This window comes from Poeciliopsis prolifica, unplaced genomic scaffold (genome assembly GCF_027474105.1).
Source record: "Poeciliopsis prolifica strain line A6 unplaced genomic scaffold, Auburn_PproV2 SCAFFOLD001, whole genome shotgun sequence".
NCBI lineage: Eukaryota > Metazoa > Chordata > Actinopteri > Cyprinodontiformes > Poeciliidae > Poeciliopsis > Poeciliopsis prolifica.
The window spans coordinates 21,895,176-21,914,669 of record NW_026562376.1 but is presented as its reverse complement, the minus strand read 5'-3'; the positions used below and the strand labels follow the sequence as shown (position 1 = coordinate 21,914,669).

The 19,494-nt window shown below is 40.7% G+C and overlaps 3 protein-coding genes across 6 annotated transcripts; 1 reads left to right on the top strand and 2 right to left on the bottom strand.

The window, feature by feature from the left end:
* The first annotated feature begins 594 nt into the window (after positions 1-594).
* Positions 595-1,990, top strand: LOC129365803 (AP-3 complex subunit beta-2-like). The gene is made up of 3 exons (XM_055039294.1): positions 595-807; positions 904-1,018; positions 1,926-1,990. The coding sequence occupies exons 1-3, from the start codon at positions 721-723 to the stop codon at positions 1,988-1,990; spliced, it is 267 nt and encodes an 88-aa protein (XP_054895269.1). The 5' UTR covers positions 595-720.
* Positions 1,991-2,652: 662 nt separating this feature from the next.
* Positions 2,653-10,154, bottom strand: LOC129356646 (AP-3 complex subunit beta-2-like). 3 transcript variants are annotated; one of them, XM_055027586.1, is made up of 3 exons: positions 8,934-10,137; positions 6,105-6,243; positions 2,653-4,264 (listed from the first exon to the last, which is right to left on the bottom strand). In XM_055027586.1, exons 2-3 carry the CDS (start codon positions 6,233-6,235, stop codon positions 4,078-4,080), a joined length of 318 nt encoding a protein of 105 aa, XP_054883561.1. In that variant the 5' UTR covers positions 6,236-6,243; positions 8,934-10,137; the 3' UTR covers positions 2,653-4,077. The 3 variants fall into 3 exon arrangements, 2 of the variants coding, with proteins under 2 accessions (XP_054883561.1, XP_054884309.1); XM_055028334.1 differs by having other exon boundaries at positions 2,653-4,228; positions 8,934-10,124; XR_008605783.1 differs by having other exon boundaries at positions 4,117-4,264; positions 8,934-10,154.
* Positions 10,155-16,340: 6,186 nt separating this feature from the next.
* On the bottom strand, positions 16,341-18,965 carry LOC129365969 (AP-3 complex subunit beta-2-like). 2 transcript variants are annotated; one of them, XM_055039537.1, is made up of 2 exons: positions 18,431-18,965; positions 16,341-16,613 (listed from the first exon to the last, which is right to left on the bottom strand). In XM_055039537.1, exons 1-2 carry the CDS (start codon positions 18,559-18,561, stop codon positions 16,427-16,429), a joined length of 318 nt encoding a protein of 105 aa, XP_054895512.1. In that variant the 5' UTR covers positions 18,562-18,965; the 3' UTR covers positions 16,341-16,426. The 2 variants fall into 2 exon arrangements, with proteins under 2 accessions (XP_054895512.1, XP_054895521.1); XM_055039546.1 differs by having other exon boundaries at positions 16,341-16,577; positions 18,431-18,953.
* Positions 18,966-19,494: the final 529 nt, after the last annotated feature.

The following is a 19,494-nucleotide window of genomic DNA, read 5'->3' as shown; positions in this document are numbered from 1 at the left end:
ATTACCGAAGATCTCCGGTCAATGAGCGCGGACAGGGAGAGAGCAGATTGCTTTCTCTGGGAAGAAAAACAGAAAGGGTAGGAGGGTAAGTCCTGAAAGACATCACTTCTGATAATGAAACGCTCCCTGTATTGAAAGAAAGCCATTTATGCAACTTGGTCATGAAGGCATCACCTGGTGCTCGTCTCATTTGGCATAAAGAAGCATCCGGACTGAATTCATTTTTCTTTCTTTTTTTTTTTTTTTTTTTCGCAGGAAGACGTAAAATACGTCGGCGTATTAAGGCCACGCTAGGAAAATGAAATATATAAAAGTACGAGAATGAAGCTATAATACTACGAGAATAACGTCATAGTATTACGAGAATAGATCTGCTGTGACTTTATTCTCATTATATTTTTCAGAACTATTTCATCGTCGTTTTATTATGACTTTATTCTCATGCTTATATTTTAAATTTTTCTAACTATGGCCATAATACTCAGTCGTAGTAAAAGCAGCAGCAGCCTCAGAAATTTGCACAGGTGGCCAGACCAACCTATTAATTTGATTAATTTATTTGCTGTCTTTTTGAAAAAAGATGACTCTATGTACCTTTTTACAAGCTGAACATGATTCTCTAGAGGGAGGGGGCCAGCATTTTTCAAAAGGGGGCCATGGCCCCCCAGGCCCCTCCCTCGGGGGCCCCACTGTGTAAAAGCAGATCAGCAGCAGCGATGGATGGCTTCATTTGGCTGCATCACGCCCAGGCAGAGGCATTCATGGCCATGCTCCTCTGCCCACGTCTGTGCTTTTTCTTTGCTGAGGGTTATTTCTTTTATTATTATTATTATTTATTTATTTTTTGTTCCCGTCCACTGTGGCTGAAATAAAAACTCACCGGGCTCCGTTTCTGTCCGCCAGGTGCCCGAATGGACCAAATGCAGCAGCCGGGAGAAGAGGAAGGAGAAGAAAGTTGAGAAGCCGTTCTACTCCGACTCAGAGGGCGAGTCCGGCCCGACCGAGTCTGCTGACAGCGGTAACCTTTAACCTCAGCGTGGCGTCGTGACGCCTTTTATCAAAACGGACGTTGGTGGATCTGCTGTGAGTCGAGGACATTGCTGAGCTAAAGTCTGTGCAGGGAGCACAGACAGGTCAGAGGTTACAAAACAATGTAAAACGAGCTGTTGATGCCTTCGCTGTTCAAGACAGAAGTTTACAGATGCAGAATAAAAATACACCTGCACCTTATTTTCCTTCCCTGTCTGAAGTTAAATCAGACCAAACCTCTCTAAACAGAAATCATTTTCTATTATTGCTTTGCCACAATAACGGGAGGAAATGTCAAACTCTTATTTAGTGATGTCTTCAAAATGACAATAAAGTTCAGGAAACATAAACACTTCACCGAGACGCGGCTTTTTTGACATCGTAACTGAAGTATTGACTTTTTTTACATAACTTAACATTAATGAAGTGAGCACCTCTTTTTTTTTTAAAGATGGATTTAATCAAATATTTTATTTATTTATTAAGAGAAACCAATACATTTGTAGTGCTTCTCTGAAAACATAACCAAACTGATTATCAAAGTTTTGCATATGAAGATAAACGGATAACAACATAAAACATCTGGTTGGTTTGAGCTGATGAGTTGACGCAAGACGTCTCTCTCCTGGACTGAAAGCAAACTAAAGGCTTCAGTTGCTTCTACAAATTGTTCTGATGTCACTAAAAACGTTTAAGCAGCTCGACTTCAGCTCGTTCAATCCGACTAAATGTTAGAGACACAAAGTGACTGATCGTAATTATGGACGACTTGTCCCTAAATATGTGCTTGGAGCAATAAGTCAAACAAAATAACAGAAGAAATCTGTGTTCCACATCTGCAAAAATGTTTTGATAAATACTTTCCCTCAGAGCAAACATCTTCTGTTCCTTTCCAGAGTCGGACTCGGCCAGCGGCTCGGAGAGCGAAGAGAGCGGCGAGGTCTCTGTGTCTCCCTCCTGACGTGTGGATCAAACGAGCGACTTTGTCTGAATTCACACGATTTATGTCCCTGTATCATAAACAGCGTTTCCTTTAAACCGGAGCAGCAACGGGAAGCGGGACGAATGAATGAACTAAAGAGTTGCGCTAAAGTGTTTCACTATCAGTGATGGCAAAGTTACTTTGGAAAAGTAACTAATCGGATTACTGATTACTCTTGAAAAAGTAACTTAGTTAGATTACTGACTACTTGATTTAGAGACTAAGTTGCATTAAAAGTAACTATTTTAGTTCCTAACAACAACAGCGCTCCAATACCTGTGAACATCATATTGATCTTTGCCAAAACTTAATTGCAAGTTATTTTATAATGACAACATCAACAATGTGTCTCCGCTTATATGGTTGATTGTTTAATGCTTACAACAGTACAAAAAAAAAAAAAAAAAAACGCTTCCAATTTCTGCGTGTTTTGTTTCTAGTCTCTGGAAAACTATAAATAGGATTTTGCCCACCCTCACCCCCCAGCCAGTCTGAAAACAAAATATGCGTATAGGTTTAATGTCTAGTTGTGCCCAGAGGCTCCTGCTGCTGAATTTACCTTTTCTTTTTCCTTTTACACAAAAACTTGAAAACAAGTTTCCGGGCTACGGTATAAAACACGATACAAGAGAGAAGACGGGTAAGCTTTAATCTTTTTATTTGTACAATAAATAAACTTGCAATACCTCAAGATTACAATTCACAACCACACACAGGGCATGATAAACCATACTTTGTCTATGTGAAAGCCATTGGAGATGAAAGGAACGACCAGGTGTGAATTTGCTGTTTTCTGCGAAAACCGCCTCCTTTTGGTTGGGGGATATTTCATTACCTCTACATTCCTCGTTGTGACTCTGACGCGATCATCGGATGGTTTTAGGATTAATGGCAACCGAAACAAAAGGTTTGCGAACATGTACTCTCTCCACGACTGGCTGCATCTGACATGATGTGCTGCCTCTGCTCCTGACTTTGTCTCCGAGGGCAAAAAAGACAAATGAATATTTTTCATGGACCTCTCAAGTTTCACAAAAATAAGCCGCATGAGCCTCTGACTTGAATGTGATTTAGACAAACAAACAAAAAAAAGGTCCTTGCAAATGACTTTTAAATGCAAATTTCAAAATGTTTTCCTTAAACCCAAACAGTTTTGAACAAAATGCTACCTTGACATGAATTGATTGCAGTATTTTTAGGTAAGCAACAAATTTGAGATTTCCTTTAAATATCCCGACTTAGCGGTTAAGTCGATTAATGAGTTTTACAAATCCACTTTGACACCACGACAATGCTTGTATGTCTATCTAGTTATAATTGACCAGTGTTCTGATTTCATACTGGCATGACAGGGTTTGTTTTTTTTCTTCAAACAGATAAAAGTAATTTAGTTCTAGTGCGTTTTTGGATCTAGCTAAACTGTGACAGCTGCGTAGCCACAGTAGATATTAATGTGGAAGAAATTCAAATCAATTTCCAGAGCACGGCTAAAGCGGTCCCATGTTAAAGATCGAACAGCTTTAGCTTTTCCTCTCGGTCACTAACTTCACCAGCTTAAAACCGAGGATTAACGGAAACAAAGTCAGGACTGAAGAGTGAATGGATGAAAAAGCAACATGAAAACTGCTTCACTGTTGTAGAACAGAAATCAGAACCGGACCCATGCGAGCTGGGCCTCTAAATTCAGTTTCTACTTGTCTCTGGATGCCCGGTTTATCTGGTCACACCACAAAAATCTTCGGTTTTGGTAGCATTTTGTGTTTTTTAATTTCACCTGAAACAAAACTTTTAATGTGGACAATGAGCAGAGAACCTCCAAACATTTACGTCCATTTTGCTTCCATACTTAAACTGGAAACCAGTAAGTGGTTTAGTGAGCAGCTAAAAGATGATTATGCTACAATTCGATGTCTTCTCTGTCACTCTTCAGATGCATGGCTCATTATCTTTTCACACTCTGGAAGCTTCCTGTCCAACGTGGCTTGTTGGAGAACGCAGTCCTAAACAAAATCCGCGGGGTGGCTGGAGTGAGGGGGGCACAAGTGGAGCCGGGCGTCCGCTTGTCGTCACTGCGTCAGGGCCAGCAGGATGTCCTTAACCAGCATGGTGCCGATCACCATTTTCTCACAGTTGATCGTCAGCTGGGCGGCGCCCTCCTCTCTGGTCGTCACAGTGACCAGCACCAGGCTGCCGCTGGTCACCGTTCTGCCCGCAAACCTGTGGGCAGGATGTTCAGGAGGAGGAACAGGAGGACTGAGGTCAAAGCAGCAAAAAAGAGAGCAGAAGTAAGGTTGAAAACAAAGAACGAGAGTGAGATGGACATCGGTTACCAGGATGTCGACTCAGATGCAAAAATTAGATAAATTCTCAAGATGGAGGCAAAAAACCCCAAAACTGATCTTTCAGTGTTTCTCATTTCCAGTTCTCAGGAAAGAGAAGGACCCCAACTGGGAATTCAACCCATAACCCTGTGGTTCAAATCGAGACATGAATGATTCACTATCAGGTCTTTTCCCTTGTCTTCCAAAACAATTAGTATTTCCATCATCAACCGCATTGATTTTCTGAGTTTGCGCTGCGTTGCAGCAGCTAACATCTTACAGACTGATTGCATGTCTTAGGGGACGACCAGAGCGTGATTTCTACAAAAATCAGTTCGCCTTTTTGTCAACAATGACAAAAAAAATAAAAAAAAGTAGTGATGATTAGCAAACGGATGTGTTCCTCCTCAGAGGAAACATGGGAACGGACGGAGTGAACAGCATCCTTTCGCAGAAGAGTGTATGCGTTGAAGGTGAAGAAGTTTATGAAGAGTGAAAACGCGAGTGGAACCCAGCGTTAAAAACACAAGCAAAAAATGAATGGATGTTGATTTAACGTCTTCTTCTGCAACAAGATTAAAATGTATAAATAGATTTCATGTCTTATTTTGCAATAAGAGTTAAAAAGAAATAAAGTCAAAAATAGGTTCATAAATATAGATAAAAAGTGCTAAAAATCTTTAAAAACTGTGAAACATGCCTCCAGTGATTGCTTTGAGTGACGGATTAAACATTTTATTTTATTTAGAATCTTCTGATCAGGCCCAATTTTCTTTGTATTTCTGTATTGTTGGTTTTCTACTATTATCAGGTGTATTGGAAGTGACCTTTCTTGTACCATCAGCTCAACAGAAACAGCTGAGCTAGCAAGCAGACAGCATTGTAGCAACAGTTGTTAGCATAAAACTGTTAATGCACACCAGTCACCACTGTAGTAACAATTCCTATCATTTCCTTTCATTTTTTTATCACAGCTGCTGCTGTGGCTAATTACAGATTAGCTACCACTGAGCTCTTTTAAATTGGGTTGGGGTGCTGGTCTATTAGCTCTCTAAAAACATACTTTACTTGAACTTTGTTGTTGTTATTGGTCCAGATTGTTTGTTAAGAACATGTATTGATGGTCATAATCTGTTTGTTTTGCTTCTTTTATAGATTTCAAGTATGGACATGAAAATAAACAGCACTATAACAATATGGAACTAATTTTTTTCTGAATCAAACTTCTCCAATACAACTGCACTTTTTTAAAAATTGAAATAGATATTGATGTCCTAAAGACTCAACAGAACAGCCGAGTCGGTCCGGGCTAACTCCTCAACTTACAAAACTTGAGACGGTTCTTTGCTTACTCAGCCGTAAAGGCAATAAACAGAGGGAGAATCTTAAAGTGTATTCACATCTGTTAGTATGGCTTGCTTGAAGACATACTAATTCAAGGATGTAGTGACATCTAATGGCTAAAGCGGAGAATGCAGCCAACTGAATATCATTTGCCACAGATTTCTTTTCAAATTATTTGGAAATTCAACCCTCCTAATCTGCAGCCATGTCAGCTTTCGATTGTGAAGAGTACAGAGCACGACTATTAGCGATTTGAAGTTTGAAGCCTCATTAAAAAGTTAATTCAACACTCAAACTGTCATTACTGTTATTATATTCTGCGGTCTGGACAAAGATGCTGTTACTATTGACTATATCCTGAGATTTGAAAGCTGATTATGCGTCTCATTTGAACGACTTACTGCACAATGAGGCGCCGATCCCCCTACCTGCACTCTTTGTCTGAGCCGCAGGGAACGCGGCTGAGGTTGGCGGCCGTGGTCACTCTCTGGACGATGGCGTGCTCGTTCCGACACTTGGCGTCTAGAGTTAGCTTCTCTGTGATCTCATTCATTCCCATCAGCTGACCTGGAAGAGTGTCAGCACCGCAGGGGACGAAAAAAATAAAGCCGATCGGTTAGTCGTTTCCAGGCCTGTCACAACAAGAAATCCTGCTGGACGATAAACTGTCCCAGAAATTGGGGTGATGAAATAATAGCACTGTCGTCTGGAGGCCATTTTTCACTAAAATAATAATAATAATGCACATTAATGTGCGTGCGCCCCCTCAAAATTAAGAAAAAACTTTAATTTCAAAATAACATTTAACACTGGAACCAAATAAACAACAGTAACTAAGATGTTATAAACAAACTGCATTAAAAGAAGTGATTTCGATAAGTAACTGTAGTCTGACTACTGGATTTGAAATAGCAACATGTTAGATTACTAGTCACTGACAAAAAGTGGTCCGACCGACGACAGTAACACGTTACTGACATCACTTCACAGGTTTGTTCAGATCCAGGTGTTTGTGGTCTGAGTCGACCTAAACTAGAGATCTGTTTATCAGTGAGGAAATGATTTCACCGATTAAGACAAGTCTGTCTAAAACTAAAACTGGGAACATAGAAATCTGTCAACTATTGAGGTATCAATAGGACTTCTCATCAGAAGAGGATTTGATGGCAGAGATGGAAAACCAAAACAATGAGCAATGTCAGTCCGATCTTTTATTGGAAACCTGAAGAACGTTTTCAGAAATTGTGCAATGCTGTAGAGAAGAATTTATAGATCTACATCTCCACTTTGATGTTAAGCTGCAGTCAAACTCTGTATTTCACAGAAATAGTTTTGTCTGAACTGAGTCCTTTGATGATTTCATTGTTTTAAAGTAGCGCAGAAAAACACAAATCTCTTTCTTTTACAGCTGTATTGTAATTTTTCTAACTAGCTATACATTTCCTCTTACATAAATTTCCTCCAATACTTTTTCTCCACTTTATCTCTCATTATTTTAAAAACGCCCCGACGTGTTTCTTTACTGTGGGTTTGTGGTGAGCGTCTTGAAAGTCTCGTTCATGTCACAAAGTAACAGAATCATAATAAAGTCAATAAAAAACTTAGAAATATCTGTAGGAATATCATTTGGAAGCCTCTTCAGAGGTAATATTGCACTTCCTAACAATCCTTTTAGGAAGTTTCTAAAGTTTAAACTCTTGCACAGTAAAAAAGATACAACTGTGGTTAGACAAACGCACGTCTCAAACCCATAGAGTGTTTGCAGACGGGACATGAGTTATAACACGAACGTTGTTGTGAGCAGGTTGTGTCACATGCTGAGTAAAAGACGAGGAAACGTCTGAAAACTAAGAGGACAAAGAATGAGGCTGATCGGCAAGGAAAAAACCCAAACAAGCCAAAGGAATAATTGCAGGGGAAACTTGAATGAACAAAGTATTTTATAAAACTCAGCACACGCTCACATATTCATGACGTCCTTTGATTAAACTAATTTAACTTGGGTGTAATTCCAGTACTGAAAAATGAACTTCATACCAGGTGAGTCTCTCTTACCTGAGAATGTAAATCTGTACTGGATTTATTCTGCTTTCAGATAATTTTAACATGTAGAAGATTCACAACTTAGAACTTAAAAGTCTGAAACAGGAACGGGTCTGTAAAAACAGCCTGTGTGCTTCACTCAGGAGAGAGATTCATTTGATGCATCAAAGAGTGATGTCATCACTGCTGATGTCATTGTTGCCAGTGGAACCGAACATTCTACTGGTCCATTCACATCAAACCCGTTTTGAGCGTCAGGCCGGTTTATATTCAAAGTCTATGTGGAGTGTTGGATGCGCTGGATGTGTCAAACGCTCCAAACGGTTCAAATTGCGCCGCGCTAGACGCTCAAAGCGTCTCCACATAGACTGAATGCAAACCAGACGCACCTGATGCTCAAAACGCATTTGGTGTGAACGCACCTTTATATGTCCAGTGTCACATTAGGTCAGTGTTTCTCAGTTCCTCTCCTCAGGCCCCCTAAAACATGCAGGGCAGGTGATCCACCTGAGGAGGGGAAGTGAGAAACACTTCATTAGTTCCATCATATTAGGACCAAAGCCTGGTCCTAATATGATGGACTCATTTCATTTGGGTAATTTAGAGGTTAGATCCAAATTAAGTTTTAGTTAATAGGAATTGTTGTGGGGGAAAAAAATACTTCCAAGCACTGTTCAAGTAAAATCACTCAGTCAGGTTAATTCATGCATTGTGCACAATGTAGAGAGCTCATAAGACGATCAATAATCAAGCCAGTCTGGATGCAAAGCTCACAAAACTCTCCCAGGCAAAGACAAACAACAAAGTTTCATGCAAGGATAAGGAATCAAATCAAGGTGCGAGTCGGCCTGGTTCCCGTGCAACCATCCAATCTCGTACATTTAACCCAAATAGTCCTCGGATGTTCAGTCGAGGGATTTTGATTCCTTATTCTTGCATAAAACTTAGGTGTTAGTCTCTGCCTGGGAGAGTTTTGTGAGCTTTGCATCCAGACTGGCTTGATTATTGATCGTCTTATGAGCTCTCTGCATTGTGCACAATGCATGAATAAACCTGACTGAGTGATTTTACCTGAACAGTGTTTATATAATGTTAGGTTATATTTCTGCCAATTACATAGCTGCATTAGACTAGTAGTCTAATGTCTTAGGACATCTTAGGACAATTTAGAAAGACCAATTAATCAATTAATTAATGCAGAGTTTTAGCCTAACCTGGGTTTGTATTGTGACCGAGGTTAGTACCCTAGTGTGGGTCGCCGCAAAGGCCGAGCCGGGATTAGCTTGCCCTTCCTGCCAATGCCAACTCGAAGGCCCTCCATGCAACCGGTGGAGGTGGAGGTTGGTTGCATGGTCGTCTGTCTGTCCTCGGACCTCCAGGTTTGTGTGGAGGTCTGGGTTTGCGTGGTCTCCTCTCTTTGCAACCTGGATGTGGGTCGGTGCAAAGGCTGAGCCGGCTATGGATGGAGACCTCCGGTTGGTTCAAGGTCTGCCTGTCCCTGGACTCCTCTGTTTGCAGGGGGGTCTCTGGTCGGGTGGAGACTTCAGGATGGTTAGTTTCCATAGCAAGTTTTAACTTGAGCTTCAGGTCTGCAACCTGATCTTGCAAAGACTTCACTGTTGCCTCTTGTTCTACAAATTTAGAAGCTTGCTCTGCGTGATGTTTGAGCTGTTCCTCATATTTCAGCCTCACTCTGTACTCTTCGACCATTACTTCAATGAGGCCTTTATTGTGGGAGGCATGTTTTACAGCCTCCCACTTGAAGTAATCGAGCTGTCGAAGAAGGTCCTTGTCAGCTGTCACTTTGGTCGAGCAAGAAGCCCTTGAGCTACCTGTCGTCTCCGGCACCTTTCTGTCACGATCTTGTTTGACTTGCTGGTGACGTTCTTTCTGTAACAGGTTTTGCAGTCTTTGAATTTCGTCCTGCTGGGATTGGACTTGAGCCTGATAGGCAATCCTTTGTTCTCGTTCCTCATGGAGATCAAAGATCTTGCTCTGTAACTCTTTTTTAAGATCATCCACCTGCTTTGAGAGATCGAAGACGTGTTGGTTTGTCTCGTCCTCGACTTCCACTGAGGGGGTGATCTGGAAGCCAGCAGACTGAGTTGTTTTCTGCTCGACTTCTGAAGATGTTGTATTCTCAAAGTCGCCGGAAGGACTTGATTCCCCCTGGTTCTCTGATGGTACACCTTCCGGCTCAAAGGGGCTGTCGCTGTCGTCCTCAAAAGGAAAAACGACGGCTTTGTAGTCGACCTGGACGTTGAGGTCCACTATGTCGACCCATGAAAGCTTAGATGGAAAAGCTTCATGTTGACATGCAATTTGTTGGTGCTTCATGTCGGTATTCTTGCTGTAAAAAGCGTGCGATATCTGCAATCGATATCCCGCTTGTCTCAGTGACTTTCGAACGTGTTTTGTAGAGTGATCTGCTGCAATCGAAATGTGGAACAGGTCTGACAAAACTCTGTCAGTGAGCTGAATTCAAGAGAGAGATTTCTTTGTGGTGTCATAGAGTTATGACATCACTGCTGATTTCAATGATACCATTGGAAAAACATTATTTTTCTATGGGAGTTGATGAGCAACCAGTCCTAGAGCACCGCCATCTGCTGGCCATTCATGGAAGTGTGCTTCTAAATAAAATTACTGCATCAAATGATTTTTCATCATCTGTTTGAAAAAAGGCTGAAAAATTCTGACGATTTTTTGAAAATTCTAAAATTACACTCTAAAATATGTTTTGTTTTTCTCCACAGTAACCCTAATATTATTTTGCACCAGCAAAGACAATCAGGTTTGTTATATATTGATCATCTAGTGGTGGCAAAAGCAACAACAACAAAAAAGCTAGTCTGCTCTGGACTTAAGATGGACAGAAAACAGGTAAAAGCATCAGGTAGTGCAAGCTAACTACTTTGTACAGGTATCAAATGTTTACAGCGTTTTTTCAACAATATTAAGTGACTTTTCTTCAACGACTGATTTAACACTTATCAATTGATGTGTTACTTATTGTGAGAGGTTTAGTCATTTCTAACATCTCACCATTGAGAAAGAAAAGCACTGAAATAACGTACGACCAGAATATATAAATATATATGTAAAGAGTTCTAGATGTCAGCCAAATTTGGACATGCAGTATTACATGCAGCACACATACTGTATTTACAGCCCAGCAACGTGGTTTCTGCATGACTACCTTTAAATCCCGCTGCAGATTAGGATTTTAGTTGTGCTCAGTAACCAGGAATAACAAACAAACGGTACAAACTGGAATGCAGCGATGCTTCCCACTGAACACCGAAGGGGATTGATGGTAGACCTCTCAGCTTCCAATACATTTCCAAGCTGCTTCTCAAATGTAAACTACAAACACTTAAGTAAAAAGCCAAACCGAGCCGAAACTAAATCAGTTTCTCTGCACAGAAACAGCTCAGACCAACAACAGCACAGCTTTGATCGGTGGATTCAGAGTATTTTTTGTCATTCGCTTTGTGCTCAAACAGAACTGAATCATGATCAGTGGATGAGCATTTCCAGTCATTCCTGTGATCAGCAGGTCAGCAGCTCCAGACCTGGAGATGCAGCTGCGGTGCGACTACCAAGGCAGGAAGGGGTCAGGGGTCACGTCTCAGGGAGGGGGGGCCGATGGTGGGGAAGTGGGAGTTCAGAGGTTTGCTGTAAAGCAGGCGGACACACAGACAGCTGGGAACAACAAACCTGTCAAAGCCAACTTACCCACTGTCTGAAAAGGCTTCTCTATGAGGGGTCATATGGAGAGGAGGACACGTTTACTACATGTTTACTGCAGAGGTTCAGGCTACAGCATGATTCAGGCAGCCACACTTTAAGAGTAACTTCACCTTTAAAGCAATTTCTGTTTCTAACTGAATATCCTTACCTTTAAAAACATATCTCCAATACAAAGGTGTTGTTAAACATAAAACAGTATCAGACGAGGAAAACACGTTTTTGCTGGAATTGAATTAAACACAGACCGACTCAGATCACCGATTCATCGTATGACAGACTGTCCAACGAAGCCACAGTGTGTCCACTGAATTGCGCAGGTCATTGTGTCGATGAAAGGTCGGAGATGATCAATATACACTAACATTACTTGGCTATCACACAGCTTGAATCCCACAGAGTATTGCTGACATCTACTTAGCGAAGTTTGATAATAAAAAAAGAGTGTAATTAAACTAAAATATTTTTAAAATATAGGGACAAAATAGCCCACAAACAACGTATTTTGTCCTGATTAACCGCCAAACCATGACTTGTTTACAGTAGTAACTAAAGCCATTTCTAAGCTGCCTGTCATGTGAAGTGGAAACATGAAGCAAAACAGCAGCTCAATGAAAGCCAGGTGTGAAATTAATGAAATAAAGCTGACTGTCGTCTTCGACGAAACAAAAACTCATGAAACAAAACTTCCCACAGGTGGGACGTATGTCAAGGAAATCTGCTGAGTAAGCAGATTTCGCATGACCACGAGGTAGGACGGATTTACGGGTAGCACAGATGAACAGAACCCCGGCTCGTCAGGCATGTCGAGACGCGTTAGAAGGAGTGATTTTGAAACCAGGAGATGTCCGCGGTCATTACCGAAGATCTCCGGTCAATGAGCGCGGACAGGGAGAGAGCAGATTGCTTTCTCTGGGAAGAAAAACAGAAAGGGTAGGAGGGTAAGTCCTGAAAGACATCACTTCTGATAATGAAAACGCTCCCTGTATTGAAAGAAAGCCATTTATGCAACTTGGTCATGAAGGCATCACCTGGTGCTCGTCTCATTTGGCATAAAGAAGCATCCGGATTGAATTCATTTCTTTCTTTCTTTTTTTTTTTTCTCGCAGGAAGACGTAAAATACGTCCAAGCTAACTACTTTGTACAGGTATCATTTTCCTAAGGCCACGCTAGGAAAATGAAATATATAAAAGTACGAGAATGAAGCTATAATACTACGAGAATAACGTCATAGTATTACGAGAATAGATCTGCTGTGACTTTATTCTCATTATATTTTTCAGAACTATTTCATCGTCGTTTTATTATGACTTTATTCTCATGCTTATATTTTTAATTTTTCTAACTATGGCCATAATACTCAGTCGTAGTAAAAGCAGCAGCAGCCTCAGAAATTTGCACAGTGGTGGCCAGACCAACCTATTAATTTGATTAATTTATTTGCTGTCTTGTTGAAAAAAGACGACTCTATGTACCTTTTTACAAGCTGAACATGATTCTCTAGAGGGAGGGGGCCAGCATTTTTCAAAAGGGGGCCATGGCCCCCCAGGCCCCTCCCTCGGGGGCCCCACTGTGTAAAAGCAGATCAGCAGCAGCGATGGATGGCTTCATTTGGCTGCATCACGCCCAGGCAGAGGCATTCATGGCCATGCTCCTCTGCCACGTCTGTGCTTTTTTTTGCTGAGGGTTATTTCTTTTATTATTATTATCATTTATTTATTTTTTGTTCCGTCCACTGTGGCTGAAATAAAAACTCACCGGGCTCCGTTTCTGTCCGCCAGGTGCCCGAATGGACCAAATGCAGCAGCCGGGAGAAGAGGAAGGAGAAGAAAGTTGAGAAGCCGTTCTACTCCGACTCAGAGGGCGAGTCCGGCCCGACCGAGTCTGCTGACAGCGGTAACCTTTAACCTCAGCGTGGCGTCGTGACGCCTTTTATCAAAACGGACGTTTGGGATCTGCTGTGAGTCGAGGACATTGCTGAGCTAAAGTCTGTGCAGGGAGCACAGACAGGTCAGAGGTTACAAAACAATGTAAAACGAGCTGTTGATGCCTTCGCTGTTCAAGACAGAAGTTTACAGACGCAGAATAAAAATACACCTGCACCTTTTTTTTCCTTCCCTGTCTGAAGTTAAATCAGACCAAACCTCTCTAACAGAAATCATTTTCTATTATTGCTTTGCCACAATAACGGGAGGAAATGTCAAACTCTTATTTAGTGATGTCTTCAAAATGACAATAAAGTTCAGGAAACATAAACACTTCACCGAGACGCGGCTTTTTTGACATCGTAACTGAAGTATTGACTTTTTTTTACATAACTTAACATTAATGAAGTGAGCACCTCTTTTTTTTTTAAAGATGGATTTAATCAAATATTTTATTCATTTGTTAAGAGAAACCAATACATTTGTAGTGCTTCTCTGAAAACATAACCAAACTGATTATCAAAGTTTTGCATATGAAGATAAACGGATAACAACATAAAACATCTGGTTGGTTTGAGCTGATGAGTTGACGCAAGACGTCTCTCTCCTGGACTGAAAGCAAACTAAAGGCTTCAGTTGCTTCTACAAATTGTTCTGATGTCACTAAAAACGTTTAAGCAGCTCGACTTCAGCTCGTTCAATCCGACTAAATGTTAGAGACACAAAGTGACTGATCGTAATTATGGACGACTTGTCCCTAAATATGTGCTTGGAGCAATAAGTCAAACAAAATAACAGAAGAAATCTGTGTTCCACATCTGCAAAAATGTTTTGATAAAATACTTTCCCTCAGAGCAAACATCTTCTGTTCCTTTCCAGAGTCGGACTCGGCCAGCGGCTCGGAGAGCGAAGAGAGCGGCGAGGTCTCTGTGTCTCCCTCCTGACGTGTGAATCAAACGAGCGACTTTGTCTGAATTCACACGATTTATGTCCCTGTATCATAAACAGTGTTTCCCTTTAAACCGGAGCAGCAACGGGAAGCGGGACGAATGAATGAACTAAAGAGTTGCGCTAAAGTGTTTCACTATCAGTGATGGCAAAGTTACTTTGGAAAAGTAACTAATCGGATTACTGATTACTCTTGAAAAAGTAACTTAGTTAGATTACTGACTACTTGATTTAGAGACTAAGTTGCATTAAAAGTAACTATTTTAGTTCCTAACAACAACAGCGCTCCAATACCTGTGAACATCATATTGATCTTTGCCAAAACTTAATTGCAAGTTATTTTATAATGACAACATCAACAATGTGTCTCCGCTTATATGGTTGATTGTTTAATGCTTACAACAGTACAAAAAAAAAAAAAAAAAAACGCTTCCAATTTGTGCGTGTTTTTGTTTCTAGTCTCTGGAAAACTATAAATAGGATTTTGCCCACCCTCACCCCCCAGCCAGTCTGAAAACAAAATATGCGTATAGGTTTAATGTCTAGTTGTGCCCAGAGGCTCCTGCTGCTGAATTTACCTTTTCTTTTTCCTTTTACACAAAAACTTGAAAACAAGTTTCCGGGCTACGGTATAAAACACGATACAAGAGAGAAGACGGGTAAGCTTTAATCTTTTTATTTGTACAATAAATAAACTTGCAATACCTCAAGATTACAATTCACAACCACACACAGGGCATGATAAACCATACTTTGTCTATGTGAAAGCCATTGGAGATGAAAGGAACGACCAGGTGTGAATTTGCTGTTTTCTGCGAAAACCGCCTCCTTTTGGTTGGGGGATATTTCATTACCTCTACATTCCTCGTTGTGACTCTGACGCGATCATCGGATGGTTTTAGGATTAATGGCAACCGAAACAAAAGGTTTGCGAACATGTACTCTCTCCACGACTGGCTGCATCTGACATGATGTGCTGCCTCTGCTCCTGACTTTGTCTCCGAGGGCAAAAAAGACAAATGAACATTTTCCATGGAGCTCTCAAGTTTCACAAAAATAAGCCGCATGAACCTCTGACTTGAATGTGATTTAGACAAACAAACAAAAAAAGGTCCTTGCAAATGACTTTTAAATGCAAATTTCAAAATGTTTTCCTTAAACCCAAACAGTTTTGAACAAAATGCTACCTTGACATGAATTGATTGCAGTATTTTTAGGTAAGCAACAAATTTGAGATTTCCTTTAAATATCCCGACTTAGCGGTTAAGTCGATTAATGAGTTTTACAAATCCACTTTGACACCACGACAATGCTTGTATGTCTATCTAGTTATAATTGACCAGTGTTCTGATTTCATACTGGCATGACAGGGTTTGTTTTTTTTCTTCAAACAGATAAAAGTAATTTAGTTCTAGTGCGTTTTTGGATCTAGCTAAACTGTGACAGCTGCGTAGCCACAGTAGATATTAATGTGGAAGAAATTCAAATCAATTTCCAGAGCACGGCTAAAGCGGTCCCATGTTAAAGATCGAACAGCTTTAGCTTTTCCTCTCGGTCACTAACTTCACCAGCTTAAAAACCGAGGATTAACGGAAACAAAGTCAGGACTGAAGAGTGAATGGATGAAAAAGCAACATGAAAACTGCTTCACTGTTGTAGAACAGAAATCAGAACCGGACCCATGCGAGCTGGGCCTCTAAATTCAGTTTCTACTTGTCTCTGGATGCCCGGTTTATCTGGTCACACCACAAAAATCTTCGGTTTGGTAGCATTTTGTGTTTTTTAATTTCACCTGAAACAAAACTTTTAATGTGGACAATGAGCAGAGAACCTCCAAACATTTACGTCCATTTTGCTTCCATACTTAAACTGGAAACCAGTAAGTGGTTTAGTGAGCAGCTAAAAGATGATTATGCTACAATTCGATGTCTTCTCTGTCACTCTTCAGATGCATGGCTCATTATCTTTTCACACTCTGGAAGCTTCCTGTCAACGTGGCTTGTTGGAGAACGCAGTCCTAAACAAAATCCGCGGGGTGGCTGGAGTGAGGGGGGCACAAGTGGAGCCGGGCGTCCGCTTGTCGTCACTGCGTCAGGGCCAGCAGGATGTCCTTAACCAGCATGGTGCCGATCACCATTTTCTCACAGTTGATCGTCAGCTGGGCGGCGCCCTCCTCTCTGGTCGTCACAGTGACCAGCACCAGGCTGCCGCTGGTCACCGTTCTGCCCGCAAACCTGTGGGCAGGATGTTCAGGAGGAGGAACAGGAGGACTGAGGTCAAAGCAGCAAAAAACAGAGCAGAAGTAAGGTTGAAAACAAAGAACGAGAGTGAGATGGACGTCGGTTACCAGGATGTCGACTCAGATGCAAAAATTAGATAAATTCTCAAGATGGAGGCAAAAAAACCCAAAACTGATCTTTCAGTGTTTCTCAGTTCCAGTTCTCAGGAAAGAGAAGGACCCCAACTGGGAATTCAACCCATAACCTGTGGTTCAAATCGAGACATGAATGATTCACTATCAGGTCTTTTCCCTTGTCTTCCAAAACAATTAGTATTTCCATCATCAACCGCATTGATTTTCTGAGTTTGCGCTGCGTTGCAGCAGCTAACATCTTACAGACTGATTGCATGTCTTAGGGGACGACCAGAGCGTGATTTCTACAAAAATCAGTTCGCCTTTTTGTCAACAATGACAAAAAAATAAAAAAAAAGTAGTGATGATTAGCAAACGGATGTGTTCCTCCTCAGAGGAAACATGGGAACGGACGGAGTGAACAGCATCCTTTCGCAGAAGAGTGTATGCGTTGAAGGTGAAGAAGTTTATGAAGAGTGAAAACGCGAGTGGAACCCAGCGTTAAAAACACAAGCAAAAATGAATGGATGTTGATTAACGTCTTCTTCTGCAACAAGATTAAAATGTATAAATAGATTTCATGTCTTATTTTGCAATAAGAGTTAAAAAGAAATAAAGTCAAAAATAGGTTCATAAATATAGATAAAAAGTGCTAAAAATCTTTAAAAACTGTGAAACATGCCTCCAGTGATTGCTTTGAGTGACGGATTAAACATTTTATTTTATTTAGAATCTGATCAGGCCCAATTTTCTTTGTATTTCTGTATTGTTGGTTTTCTACTATTATCAGCTGTATTGGAAGTGACCTTTCTTGTACCATCAGCTCAACAGAAACAGCTGAGCTAGCAAGCAGACAGCATTGTAGCAACAGTTGTTAGCAAAAACTGTTAATGCACACCAGTCACCACTGTAGTAACAATTCCTATCATTTCCTTTCATTTTTTTATCACAGCTGCTGCTGTGGCTAATTACAGATTAGCTACCACTGAGCTCTTTTAAATTGGGTTGGGGTGCTGGTCTATTAGCTCTCTAAAAACATACTTTACTTGAACTTTGTTGTCGTTATTGAACAAGAACATGTATTGATGGTCATAGTCTGTTTGTTTGCTTCTTTTATAGATTTCAAGTATGGACATGAAAATAAACAGCACTATAACAATATGGAACCATTTTTTTTCTGAATCGAACTTCTCCAATACAACTGCATTTTTTAAAAATTAAAATAGATATCGATATGCTAAAGACTCAACAGAACAGCCGAGTCGGTCCGGGCTAACTCCTCAACTTACAAAACTTGAGACGGTTCTTTGCTTACTCAGCCGTAAAGGCAATAAACAGAGGGAGAATCTTAAAGTGTATTCACATCTGTTAGTATGGCTTGCTTGAAGACATACTAATTCAAGGATGTAGTGACATCTAATGGCTAAAGCGGAGAATGCAGCCAACTGAATATCATTTGCCACAGATTTCTTTTCAAATTATTTGGAAATTCAACCCTCCTAATCTGCAGCCATGTCAGCTTTCGATTGTGAAGAGTACAGAGCACGACTATTAGCGATTTGAAGTTTGAAGCCTCATTAAAAAGTTAATTCAACACTCAAACTGTCATTACTGTTATTATATTCTGCGGTCTGGACAAAGATGCTGTTACTATTGACTATATCCTGAGATTGAAAGCTGATTATGCGTCTCATTTGAACGACTTACTGCACAATGAGGCGCCGATCCCCCTACCTGCACTCTTTGTCTGAGCCGCAGGGAACGCGGCTGAGGTTGGCGGCCGTGGTCACTCTCTGGACGATGGCGTGCTCGTTCCGACACTTGGCGTCTAGAGTTAGCTTCTCTGTGATCTCATTCATTCCCATCAGCTGACCTGGAAGAGTGTCAGCACCGCAGGGGACGAAAAAAGAAAAGCCGATCGGTTAGTCGTTTCCAGGCCTGTCACAACAAGAAATCCTGCTGGACGATAAACTGTCCCAGAAATTGGGGTGATGAAATAATAGCATTGCAGTCTGGAGGCCATTTTTCACTAAAATAATAATAATAATGCACAATAATGTGCGTGCGCCCCCTCAAAATTAAGAAAAAACTTTAATTTCAAAATAACATTTAACACTGGAACCAAATAAACAACAGTAACTAAGATGTTATAAACAAAACTGCATTAAAAGAAGTGATTTCGATAAGTAACTGTAGTCTGACTACTGGATTTGAAATAGCAACATGTTAGATTATTAGTCACTGACAAAAAGTGGTCCGACCGACGACAGTAACACGTTACTGACATCACTTCACAGGTTTGTTCAGATCCAGGTGTTTGTGGTCTGAGTCGACCTAAACTAGATATCTGTTTATCAGTGAGGAAATGATTTCACCGATTAAGACAAGTCTGTCTAAAACTAAAACTGGGAACATAGAAATCTGTCACTATTGAGGTATCAATAGGACTTCTCATCAGAAGAGGATTTGATGGCAGAGATGGAAAACCAAAACAATGAGCAATGTCAGTCCGATCTTTTATTGGAAACCTGAAGAACGTTTTCAGAAATTGTGCAATGCTGTAGAGAAGGATTTATAGATCTACATCTCCACTTTGATGTTAAGCTGCAGTCAAACTCTGTATTTCACAGAAATAGTTTTGTCTGAACTGAGTCCTTTGATAATTTTATTGTTTTAAAGTAGCACAGAAAAACACAAATCTCTTTCTTTACAGCAGTATTGTAATTTTTCTAACTAGCTATACATTTCCTCTTACACAAATTTCCTCCAATACCTTTTCTCCACTTTATCTCTCATTA

What these genes read in the sequence shown, in the direction of transcription:
- LOC129365969 (XM_055039537.1), bottom strand. Translation starts at nt 18,561, where the DNA reads ATGGGAATGAATGAGATCACAGAGAAGCTAACTCTAGACGCCAAGTGT. An exon ending in GGCTCAGACAAAGAGTGCAG is followed by an intron (nt 16,614 to 18,430) that starts GTAGGGGGATCG and finishes CTTTGACCTCAG; the next exon opens with TCCTCCTGTTCCTCCTCCTG.
- LOC129356646 (XM_055027586.1), bottom strand. Translation starts at nt 6,235, where the DNA reads ATGGGAATGAATGAGATCACAGAGAAGCTAACTCTAGACGCCAAGTGT. An exon ending in GGCTCAGACAAAGAGTGCAG is followed by an intron (nt 4,265 to 6,104) that starts GTAGGGGGATCG and finishes CTTTGACCTCAG; the next exon opens with TCCTCCTGTTCCTCCTCCTG.
- LOC129365803 (XM_055039294.1), top strand. Translation starts at nt 721, where the DNA reads ATGGCTTCATTTGGCTGCATCACGCCCAGGCAGAGGCATTCATGGCCA. An exon ending in GTGCTTTTTCTTTGCTGAGG is followed by an intron (nt 808 to 903) that starts GTTATTTCTTTT and finishes TCTGTCCGCCAG; the next exon opens with GTGCCCGAATGGACCAAATG. An exon ending in GACCGAGTCTGCTGACAGCG is followed by an intron (nt 1,019 to 1,925) that starts GTAACCTTTAAC and finishes GTTCCTTTCCAG; the next exon opens with AGTCGGACTCGGCCAGCGGC.